General features: G+C 42.7%; 1 protein-coding gene across 1 annotated transcript; it reads right to left on the bottom strand.

The window, feature by feature from the left end:
- Nucleotides 1–1487: 1487 nt before the first annotated feature.
- Nucleotides 1488–6116, bottom strand: LOC121695757 (protein ADP-ribosylarginine hydrolase-like). Its single transcript, XM_042076867.1, has 4 exons — nt 5989–6116; nt 5164–5507; nt 4400–4763; nt 1488–2064 (listed from the first exon to the last, which is right to left on the bottom strand). Exons 2-4 carry the CDS (start codon nt 5480–5482, stop codon nt 1662–1664), a joined length of 1086 nt encoding a protein of 361 aa, XP_041932801.1. The 5' UTR covers nt 5483–5507; nt 5989–6116; the 3' UTR covers nt 1488–1661.
- Nucleotides 6117–12160: the final 6044 nt, after the last annotated feature.

The raw sequence follows: 12160 nt of genomic DNA, 5'->3' as shown, positions 1-12160 counted from the left end.
AAGCATTTACATGAAGCACAGTATACAGTATGCTAAATGACACACATTCCACTCAGATAGCTAGGTGGCTACCAGGCTCATATATCACTTTTAATTGCAAACAGAAAATATCTAGCTAGCATCATGTCATTATATGCTTATTGTGCTAAATGTGGCACAAACAACGATAGAGTTTGTGGACTAGCCATAGGCTTATATTTGAATGGAGCTGGCAAAAGATCATTATGAGAGTTGTGTAGAAACAATGCGCTTGAAGTGACAGTGCACCATTTATAAATGAGTTAAACTACATTAAAATAGTATTTCTTAAGAAATCAACATTTTAAAATAAAATGACTTAATTAATGGGGCGGCACTGGTTCTTACCAACATTTCAAGACCATTTACTACATGACAGGTCGGGATATTGCCATCCTTGTAATCCAGACTAAAAGAGGCATGGATTCACAATGGGGGTGGAGGATGTGATATTTTTGACCTGATACATTTGCCAAAATAAAAGGCCTTACATTGGAAGTATTTTGGCTTTGGTTCTCTTTTGACGCTGCAAGGTAGATCTTGCGTTTGTTAAGGGCCAAGGTCAGGGATCTTGGGCTCAAAAAGGTTAGTGAACACTGCAGTAAATGGTTGATTGTGCTTGGCCAATAATAACAAGATAATTAATCAATGACATTTTGTGAGACGTTACAATACCTTTCCCTAGCGTCTCATTATGTTATTTGCATACATTGCTCAGTCTTTTGTAAGATGACATTTATATGGTAGGCTACTATTTTGATACTTGGAGGAGACCTTGAGAGTTGGAGGAGACCTTGAGCAGGGTAAGTTAACTTTACTTGGGAACGTTTATTACCCTAACCATTCAGCTGATAAAGCAGGCCTATCTGATCGGATCAATACCAAATGTTGCAGTATCGCCCACCACTACAAGGTAGCATCCTGTCAGGGATGCCACAGCACAGTAGTCTAGGCTAATGCATTTGCTCCCCTCGTTGTCCACAGCACAGTAGTCTAGGCAGTAGTCTAATGCATTTTCTCCCCTTGTTGTCCCTTCGAGGTATATAGCATCCGTTCTACACAGGAGTACGACACCATCAAACTATAACCAAAGTCATTTTATGCAAGTCCCTCCACTCGGCAGTCATATTGTAATATGTAGATGACTGCCGTGTTGGCGTTACAAAGGTCTCTGGACGAGAGTACACATGTAATACCTTTGTCCACTGGTGGTTGATTTGGCGCTGTTTCAAGTTTGCCATTGAAAACGGAATGAAATGTAGGCCTACCTGCAAACAATGTAAGATAGGTCTATGCTGACTGCATCTGTGCTCAAAGTATTCTAAACATTTATCAATTAATTGTTAATAGGCCTAACTTCTATCCCAAAGCAGTTTCAAAGGGAAGGGTATGCACATCCAAGGTAAATTATACCAGGTGCTAGGTCTAAGGTGTCAGCAGTTTAAAGAAGCATAGAGACCTGCACACTGTTGTGGAAGTTCCCAGGCAACTTTTTATTATCGCAATGTTTATATCACAATAAAAAATATTTACTGACATACACCGAGTCTCTGGCCCTCTCTTAGAGCCAGGCATAGTGAGCTGGCGCTCTCAAGAAAAAGTTTGGGCACCACTGTCTTAAAGCACAATCCAGAATCCTGCCATCATGAGAGTGGCATACCCCTCAGCTTGTAAAGCTTATCTGCCACATTAGATAGGCGGCTGTGGTACTCAAGCTTTTGGTAGTTTTTGGGGGGCACGTTGTGAAACCCGTAGAGGGCACCCCACCAGGCAGCAGCAATGGCAGCGGTGGAGTCACTATCGCCTCCGTGGAAGAAGCCGTGATTGGCCAGCTCAGTCCACGAGTCCCCAGCTCGCAGCAGTGCGTCGTAGGCGATCATGGGTGCGTCGTGTCCGCTGGCACCGCCTGTTCCATCGAAGCTGACTGACCTGTAGAAATCCTCCCTCGCCGTCACTCCATAGTCATCTGGGAACTGGGCTTTGCCAGTCCCTTCAAGGATTCCTCTACGCTGAAGGTATTTTCTCCAGCTGTCCCCAAAGTAGTCCCTAATACAAAATGAAAAATGCAAGGGTAAGATCTTACAATTAATAATAATGCATATATTATATAGTATAACAGTACAACTGTCACAGGGTGACTAAATGGGGAAAGAACAGTGCGGGGGGAATTAAGTATGGGTCGACACTGAGCTAATGTGGGGGACACTTTTGGGGGAACACCAAGATGGCTGCTCCCTAGCCGGGAGATTGATTGAATGTCTTAACTTATTAGACATTCTCTGGTCTTACAGGTGTGTAGCGGGAAATGTGGTGGGGATGATTGGTGCATGGGTTTTGGGCTCGGGTTTTAAGGGTTTAAGGCTTCAGTGCAAGAAGAGGCCTGGACGGGGGCAAGACGTGTCGCCCACAGCGGCTAAGCCGAGGACACGGATCTTTTGGAGGCCAGTTGGGAGTGTTGCTGCATGGGCTCTACGAGCCTCGAACGCTACAGTACGAGCCTCGATCGCTATGAGCCACGAACGCTACGAAGCCTGGGATAATCCCCTTGTGATCACGGCTCTGAGATATGATAGAGTGGTGAAATCGTTCACCCCTCGCCGAGTTAAGTAACCCTCCTGTACCTCACCCTGTAACCCTCCTGAACGTTGACCGTATTGCCTGAGAAGAGAACACTTTTAAATGATTGAGTCGTTCCTGTGGCGTCCATTGTGTTTGCTCTCCCTCCTACATAGATATATATACTGACTAGATGTCGCCTTCTGCTTCTCAGCATGCGTCAACACCGCCGCCATCTTGGAGCGGGGATCTGAAGCTCTAAACTAGTTCTCCCTTATTGTCAGTGTTACCTATTTAGCGACGTTTGGCCATCCCCAGCGATAGAAAACCTTTTTTGTGATTAGCGACAAATTTCTCACAAGTCTCACAATGATGGCAAACTCGGTTTCGTTGTTGTTGAAACATAAGAAAATCACCTTTCTCATGGCTTTGTCATTTGTGAATTAAGCTACATCTCGTTTGCCCAAAAGATTTACCACCAAGAGTTGAGATGGACGAAGCGCTGTGTGCAGAATGGACATGTTATGAAATTTCATGTAGCCCATGTCCAACGTTTTCTTGCTAACCATGTGTCAGCAGCACCTAGCCGCTAATATCATTCAAAAGCACCGGTTCTGATCTTTCATGTGACATCTGTGTGATTTATGTGAGATAAATACACCGAGAGCAATTCAGAGGTAAATAGATGTGAATTTGGACGCATATTATTAATTTTTTAGGGGGCTTTTGATCATCTTAGGGTGGCTTTAACCCAAGGGCGTAGGTTTGGTCTGAGCTTTGGTGGGGACACACTAACCCCATCCCCCCCCACCATCACCACCAAACTCAACTCTTTCACCAGCCACTATAGATATATAAAATTATTAAAATGTGCTACTGTCCAACTACTATCCATGATTAAGATATGCTACTGTCCAACTTGATCTAACTATACTGTGTAGCCTACATAATCTGATTTTAATATGTATAGATATGTAGGCTATATTTAACATTTATTTTCTATTTGGTCTGTTATGAAATCATTGTCCCATTTAAGGACAGCTCAGTTTTAAGAACCTTAAATACATGCATGCTTAGCATTTTGTGAAAAGAAATCATTAAGGCTACATTGACAAACTCTTAACCATGAGCTGCCTGTATATTCTCTGATTCTAATATTTACAGATATCTAGGCGATGTAAGCACAGCTCAGTTTTAAGAAATGCTTAAAGCCGAAAGACCATGTTGAATTTTGCTACAATTTATTTCAAAACCGGATTACTCTGGAACAGCTAACTATACACGAGAATGCTAGCACCGTTTAAAAGCTGAGAAAAGGCTCTTCCATGTGACACATGTGTGATGAGTATCCTACTTCTCGAGGAGTTTAACAGAGAAGAATGGGTGAATTTGGACGCACTTCATATGCCTTGTGAAGTAAAGCTGAAGCGCTGCATGCTGCGCAGGAGACTGCGGCACTGGTAGTTATTATAGGTACGAGATGATCCGCAGCACTGAAGTGAGAAATGATTTAACTCTTTGTGTAGCGCATGTGAGCGCTTTTCCCCCCATTTCAACCTGAATATTGGTGGGGACATTTCAGTCTTAATTTGACATTGGTGTGGACACGTCCTTCGGTCCCCACGCAAATCTACGCCCCTGCTTTAACCCCCCCAAAATTAGCCTAACGACGTCTCTGATGTTTGTATCTCGGCTACATTGAAAATGAGGGCTGCCTCTATGTCATTTTAAATTGTTATGAACTAAACTCCACATGGCACCTTCAAATATATCAAAAATATAGGCCTACAATCTCATGAATTCCCTTTTCAGGCTGAATTCTCACCAATGTTTCAGGTTTTCTTCAACACAATAGCCCTCCTGCTGCACATACTCCTTGGCCTTCTCCAGCACCTTCATCAGACCCTGGCCCCAGGCCTCTACCTGTGGTGCGCCCCTCACCGCGTAGGCTGTGAACAGCGCAGCAGCCAGCGCCCCCAGATAGCCCGTGGGGTGGTGGTGTGTCATGCGGCCGCTCTCCACACTCACGGCCACCAGGAGGCGCTCCTGCTCAGGCTCGGGGAAGCGCAGGCCCACACACATGGCCCTCATGGCAGCACCACAGCCCCCACCAACTTTGCTGAAAGGGATCCTCCAGTCTCCCGCCTGGTTTGCCGCTAATTGGACAGTGCCACCAATGCATGTGGTACCTGGAGATGTGAGAGAGTAGAGGTAGCCTAATGGTTTTACTACAGTGAGAATGTTAAAGTAACACACTGTAGAAAAATTGGCCATGACTGAGGTATAAATCGTACCATCATAAAACAGTGGGAGGTCACATAATATGGTTTTACTACAGTGAGGATGTTAAAGTAACACACTGTAGAAGAATTGGTCACGACTCCGCAATTAGTCTCAAATAATATGCTTGTATAAAAAACCTTCAACAAATTGGTAAAACTCATAAAGTAAAAAGCAACTTGGTGTCATTTCCCAGCGATTTCAAGTGCAGCACCTAGTCTACATCTACAGGCTTCATTCTGATCTTTCCCAGTTGAGATTAAATCAGAAAAAAGGGCTTAACATCATTCTTTAAATATATATTCTTACCTGGGGCCCTGTCATCCATATCATCCATACACTGTATGTATTTTTTGACCAAGGTGCCATACACGTCTTTTAATGATGTGTCTTTTCCAGTCTCCACTAAGGCTTCAGCTGTTGCAAGGTGCATGACAGTGTCATCACTGATCGGAAACTCCTTAACATCCAGATTCTCCAAGCCCCCTATTGCTGCTACCTGCTTATGGATTGTTTCACCATTTGACTCAAACTCCCAGTTGCCGTGGTTGAACCCCAGTGCATCTCCAGCTCCACTCAGGATCATGCAGGCTTGGTACCTCTTTTTGAGAGTGGGTGCCTTAGCCATGTTCAGCTTGCCTCTCGAAAATGATCTGTTGAAGGAGAGACATTCAGTAGTGAGTAATTTAGGCAGTAATCAGTGGCAGTATCAAATACTGCACATACTGTACGCTTTCAAACATTAACCCCTGACTATTGATTCAAACTGTCTAATGGTGTTGCCATTTTATGAGAACAACCAAGTAAACAAGAGCAGTCAAGCAGCTGCAGATCGCTTGCAATGTGAAACAAAGTCAAACCAGATTCCAGCATCCACATCCACACAAAGACCGAAATGCGAGTCTCTGCTCGGTATGGTGTATAACACATATACATACAACCCTGGGTGGATCATTGCAATGCTCAGGTATGGGATCACACACAAACATAGAAGTAATCTGATTTACTAAAAAAAGTAAATGTAATGTTACACATTACATGACATTTTTAATATATTTAAATTAGGCTAATACTTCTCAACTTATTAATAATTCAAGTCCTGTGCTGTTAAGAAAATGAATGTCTTGTTCTCACCCTTTAGAACACCAAAGCTCTTCTCCTTTGAAAATTTGCAGTAAATCACCCCAATAGTTTTTTTTTTAAATTACAATATGTACAGACATACACGCATACACACACACACACACACACACACAGACGGATAGACCTTCTGAAGTAGGAAAATTCCAACAATTACATTTCCTGGACCAAAGTCCACACAAGTATCCTACGTTATCTCATTGACATGCCTCCTCCACTCCAAGAAAGTGATAAACACACCCAGACCAACATAAGGGAAGCAGAAATGGGATCGTGTAGTGGTGCTAGAGCACACACACACACACACACACACACACACACACACACACACACACACACACACACATCAATGACTAGAAATCACACACACACACACAACACACATTCATTAGGCTATTATATGGCAAATTAGTCTATATATATATATGCCTTGAAAACCTCAGTCACAAACAGTACCTGACTAAAAATCAATCAACAAATTAACATTTATGTTGTTTATTCATTTACTTACTTGACCTGGTTACCACTTATCACACTGAATATATTCAATTGTGAAATTTCATCTCCCATCTAGCGGTGAACTGGTATATTGCAACAGACTCCGCAAAAGGCAGAGCTAGAATTTCAGGTATGTCCCTCCTTGGCTACTGTATTCTAAAGATGGAGGCCGAAACATGGCTGCCGTCATGTGTGACTCAGTCCTATGTATTCTAAATGGCAGATTCTATGCTTACGAGAATACTTTAATTTGTTGGTGGAAGTAATTACAGATGAATGAGATGAATGAAAAAAGATGTTTTTTTTTTTTGGCTAAGAATAAACCCAAAAAATTGTAATGTAGCTTTAACCACTGTGTTTCCCACACCCCAATACTTTCAGTTGTGATGCAAAATGTTGGTTTAAAAAAAAAAAAAACCTAGTCCAGTATTTCTGGTATTGAAATGAAGTTGTATGGACTGGACTATGTTTTTTTTTTTTTTTTTAAACGGCGACGAAATTGTGAATTTCCAGAGCACACTTGGCAATCGACTCCTACAGCAGCAAAGATGGCAACATTTCCGGAAAGGTACTGGCTTGATGAAATTCATTCTGGACTCTCTATCCGACCACCTCGGGATACTTCGGTTTGGCTTTAGGGACCCTCTACTCACTACCACGTAAGTGCAATAATCCGTAAATCGATCTAAAGTGCATTTTACTCCGACATCCGGTATCTGGCCATTTTTCCTATGGGAAAATAACATGGGGATTTTGAATAATCGCACCTGTTAAAGTCTCGTGGGGATGAAAAAGTATGAAATGCAGACGTTTTCCTGAACACACTTTTGTCCTCTGCCTTCGAGTGGATACTGTGATCTCCGGTATGTGAAGGTGGCACACTTAGATTATTGCTACCCCAGAGCTAACTTGCCATGCAACTTGCCATAAGTAGTTAGCTTCAATTAACAACCGGATCTCCTTATATGGGCAAAGATGGCCGTTTTGGTTCTTTTTTGTAGGCGAACTTCAGAGGTCTATTGCATTCCACTGTGTAGTGGCTTTAAAGGAAAAGGCAGTAACACTTTATTTTCATGTGTCACTGTTACAATGTACCTACCTAATTAGGTACAGTGGTACAACCTGTGTAACAACATGTACAGTACTATCAGGTACTATCATTGTACTTGCATTATGTATTTGTGGGTACGTACATATAATTGTTACATTGTAATACTGAGTGCTTTTACAAAACTTTGCCAATTTGCCTACATTTTCATCAGAGGCAAAGAGCTGACCTGAGACGTGCTGGATGGGGTAAATCTGGTCATGTTAGATTTGATATACAAACCATTCTTAGCTCCAGTCAAGGCCTCATTGTCTTCAGTGTACATGTAACAGCTGTGCTGCTACAACCTTGTTACTCTTTGATACAGTGGAATAAACCTATTAAGTGTACCAGTTAATTACTTACATGTACATATGACATGTATGTTATGTCTTCGATGTGTTTTGATGTGTTTGAGTGTGTGTGTGTGTGCGTGCGTGCGTGCGTGCATGAGTGTCTCATGTCCAGTTCTAGGAGTTACTGAACATGAACAAAATGTTTGAGATGGCATAAATTTAAAGCATTTACACAAATAGAATAATAGCAAAAGTGAGAATGAATCAAAACTAAGGCTGCAAAACAAAGTCCAAACACAAGGCCTCAGACGCAGGCCCAGGCAATCCCCAGCCTTCTCTCAGTCCCTCACTCTGACAGCAGGCAGATGGAGGAGAGCGTAGGAGAGAGATGGAGAGAGCAGGAGGCAGGAGAGAGATGGAGAGAGCAGGAGTGGTAGAGAGATGGAGAGAGATGGAGAGAGCAGGAGAGATGGAGAGAGCAGGGGGGAGCAGGAGAGAGCAGGAGAGAGAAGGAGAGAGATGGAGAGATGGAGAGCAGGAGAGATGGAGAGCAGGAGAGCAGGAGAGATGGAGAGATGGAGAGAGATGGAGAGAGCAGGAGAGATGGAGAGAGCAGGGGGGAGCAGGAGAGAGCAGGAGAGATGGAGAGCAGGAGAGATGGAGAGAGCAGGAGAGAGCAGGGGGGAGCAGGAGAGAGCAGGAGAGAGATGGAGAGATGGAGAGCAGGAGAGATGGAGAGATGGATAGAGATGGTGAGTGACGGTGAGTGAAGGCTGGAGCATGTGGCTTGTGTTGAGCAGGGGAGCAGCATGTCATGTGGCAACAGCAAACCCAAAAATGTCCAAAGTGTGCATTCCCCCAGCGTGAGGTAGCAAGGCCGTGTGTGTGTATGTGTGTGTGTGTGTGTGTGTGTGCATGTGTGTGTGTGTGTGTGCACGTTCCCCCAGAGTGATGCAGCAAGGCCCTTTTACAGAGCAGAGCCCCAATCACACTGCAGAGCAGTAGTTGCCCACAGGACCGTCCGAAACAAATCAGACCACAGAACGGAATAAACAGAAACAGAGCACAACGCAAAGGGACGAAACAGTGTGTGTGTGTGTGTGTGTCTGTATGTGTGTGTGCATGAATAAATTACTGAGTGTGAGTGTGCATGTGTGTTTGTGCGTGTGTGTATGCGTGTGCATGAATACATTACTGAGTGTGAGTGTGCATGTGTGTTTGTGCGTGTTTGTGTGTGTGTGTCCGGTTGTCTGTGAGGATTCATGACCATAGTGAGTCAAGGCTGTGGAATGAAGCTCTTTTTAGGGATGATGCCTGGCTGCACATCCTCCCCACCCCCTTCTCACACACACACACACACACACACACAGGCTCTGTGCTCCGTGCAGTTCCAGCAACTATCCCATGAGCACTGTGGTGTGCTGTGATGGGTGTGTGTGTGTGTGTGTGTGTGTGTGTGCGTGCTGTGATGGGTGTAGATCTCCTGCAGGTTCAATAAAGTGTAGTACACTAAGTGAGGTTTTAGTGGGAGTGAAGTTTCTGGGTGTGTGTGTGTGCCCCACCTTTTCCATGTCATGTGGAGACACACACACACCTAACAATGTCATATGAACATGGACTCTTCCCACTTTGAAGTTGAACCGTGGCACTGAGGATGAAGAATCTGAAGAATCTTTTATGGTATGTTGGTCTCAAGGGCCCACATCAACCTGGGCCATAATCACTCATTTGTGATTTGCACCCCCCCGGTAAAAAATTAAAATGCAATATTATTCTGCTTTAATCGCCCCTATCTTCAGTTAAGATGTTCAGAACTGCACCAAATTTTATGTGTATGATTGACCTGGCATTCTCCGGGGGTATGCCAAGTTTCGTAGAATTTCATCCATGGGGGGTTCTAAAAAAAATAGGTTATGTGTACATTTGGTGACTGTACACTCATTGGCCTGTAGATGGCGGTACACACATATACACATGCACACACACACACACACAGGCACCCACATACTATCGGTATTAGAATGGCCGATACATAATTACAAATTCAGTAGGATTAAAAGAAAGCCAAATATTCATCATCATCATCATGGCTGCGTTTCCAGTATTGGCGATAAGTAGTCGTTTGTCCACTAGATGGCGCATCGTTGCAGTGAGATGTAATTTTGTTGGAAGTTAAAAGTGGGTTGGAAAAACAATGGACGCTTCCTACAAGGACTGTAGTTTACCGCAGCGAACATCTAATAAGGATAGGACGATGTTCACATGAAATTTAATTCCCATTTCTTCTTGAAGCCGAAATAAATCTGAGGATGTTTATCGGACATGCTTGGTTTTTACTGCAGGTACGTTAATCTTATAATATCAATCAAGGACCTAGGTAATGTTACCGTTAGCGTTGGTTGAGTGATGGAGGCCAATTTGATTGATTGCATTTGTAGAAAACTATAAATGCGGTTATACCAAGCAAATTGATAGCAGCACTGTAATTGTATCTTTCGACTGTCATTTGTTGCACGTGCTACAAAAATCATTCTGTGCAATGGAAGATTTACCAACGTTACACCGGTCTGATACAGTTTTGCCTATATATGCGTGAGACTGAGACGCCTGTTTATTTGTTTTAAGTGCATGCAGGGTGTGAGAGGGGAATCGATGTGCTTTGATTCCAGCTTGGTAGTTGTAGTCTGTGAAATTAAAAAGCACGTGTGTGTGAAGTATCCAAACAATGACACCTTCATTTCATTATGGCTGCTTTAGCAACACACCTTAAGATACTGTGTAGTGGGTCCCATTTAGAAGTGGCTACTTCATTCGCGCTTTCCTTGACTCATGGAGCTGCGTGAATTTTATTACAACTTTTCGCCACGATATGGCAGTTTAAGTCCGCTTGATACTGTAAGGCGTAAGCCATTGGTTTCCAAAGGAGATTTTATTTGTGTTGCCAGCATAGCCTATTGACAATTTATGTTGTAAATAGGCCTACCTTATAAGCCTACCTGTAGCTTAGGGAAGCTAACAGCTTTCTATTAGGATCTAGTTTGTTAGTTACAGTTTTGTCATAACTCCCTGATGCATTTTTGCATTTAGAATAGCCAGAGCGTGGATATCTCAATCGGAAAATTAAACAATATCGGGTGCCGATGGACTAGGCTGGGTGAACCCAGCCTGATCTGCCGGCTATTTATTTTTTGATTTCTTAAAAGATTGAGCTTGGTCTGGTGAAAGCCAGATATCAGCCTATATTTGCACGAACAATAACAGACAACAGCTCTTAAACTTTGGCCCGTTAAAATGTGTATGAACAGTCTAGCGACGCATTTCATCAAGGCCCATTTGGACATGTCAGTTATTTGCACCACTGGTTACTTAATTTGTGCATTAACAATAACGTTTCAGACTACTGTTACTTAATTTGTGCATTGACAATAAAGTATCACATGAACTAAAGATGACTAAAATCTTATGTAGAAGAAGAAACATTCATAAAAAATCCATCCATCCAAAAATGACCTTTGTTTTTGATAGCTGTTGAAAACGGCATGGAACTGACAAAGATGTTTTTGTTTATAAATAAATAAATAAATAACATTATGCTGATACCTTTTGCTTTTCCCAAATACAATGTAGCCTACAGGTGTAAGTGACCTTTCATCATCCAGTTGCAATGGATGAACTGTGATGAACTGCCCTACTTGTGATTGTTTAGAGATTTTAAAGGTTTTATAACAATGCTACATCTTCTTTGGCTATTCTACAATCTATTCACCTTTTCAGCACCAGTAGGCTACTTTCTGTGCAGCCGCACACACACGCTCAGGCATGCCAAACAAGCATACACAAAAGTTTCAAGAGTGGGGGATGGAGTAAAAGATGGAAACAAATTGAAGTGTGATTTATTTTCGCGGAACGGATGTACAGGACTGAGCGGCGGTCATATTTTGTACCGCTATGCGGTACATCTAGTTTTGTCCTGTTTTGTGCCTGTTTTCATTCATTCTTCATTCAGAGCTGACAATGCAACAGTTTTTGACAGAAGACAGATGTAGGTTGCTAGTGACAAAATATTAGCTTTCAGTGTGGTAGGCTACGTGTTGAGCCAGTTGCTTCAAACAGCCTACTGTTTAGGCAGTATTTCGCTGACATAAGATTAGCAAATAAACTCATAAGATATATTTTGGTTACAATATATGTAATTAGATTGTAAACTGTCTTGTAATTGTAAATTTGTCAGTAACATTTTGAAATCAGCAAGCAGTATTTGTAGGCAGTTGTGGTAAGTTCGCTG

Source organism: Alosa sapidissima, chromosome 21 (genome assembly GCF_018492685.1).
Source record: "Alosa sapidissima isolate fAloSap1 chromosome 21, fAloSap1.pri, whole genome shotgun sequence".
In the NCBI taxonomy this organism is placed as follows: domain Eukaryota; kingdom Metazoa; phylum Chordata; class Actinopteri; order Clupeiformes; family Clupeidae; genus Alosa; species Alosa sapidissima.
The sequence above is the reverse complement of the archived record's forward strand: the minus strand, read 5'-3'. Positions and strand labels throughout refer to the sequence as shown.

Bases quoted from the DNA above. Each gene is read 5' to 3' on its own strand.
- LOC121695757 (XM_042076867.1), bottom strand. From the start codon at position 5,482: ATGGCTAAGGCACCCACTCTCAAAAAGAGGTACCAAGCCTGCATGATC. The intron at 4,764-5,163 runs GTAAGAATATAT...TCACATCTCCAG, and splicing joins TATGGATGACAGGGCCCCAG to GTACCACATGCATTGGTGGC. The intron at 2,065-4,399 runs GTGAGAATTCAG...ATTTTGTATTAG, and splicing joins GAAGAAAACCTGAAACATTG to GGACTACTTTGGGGACAGCT.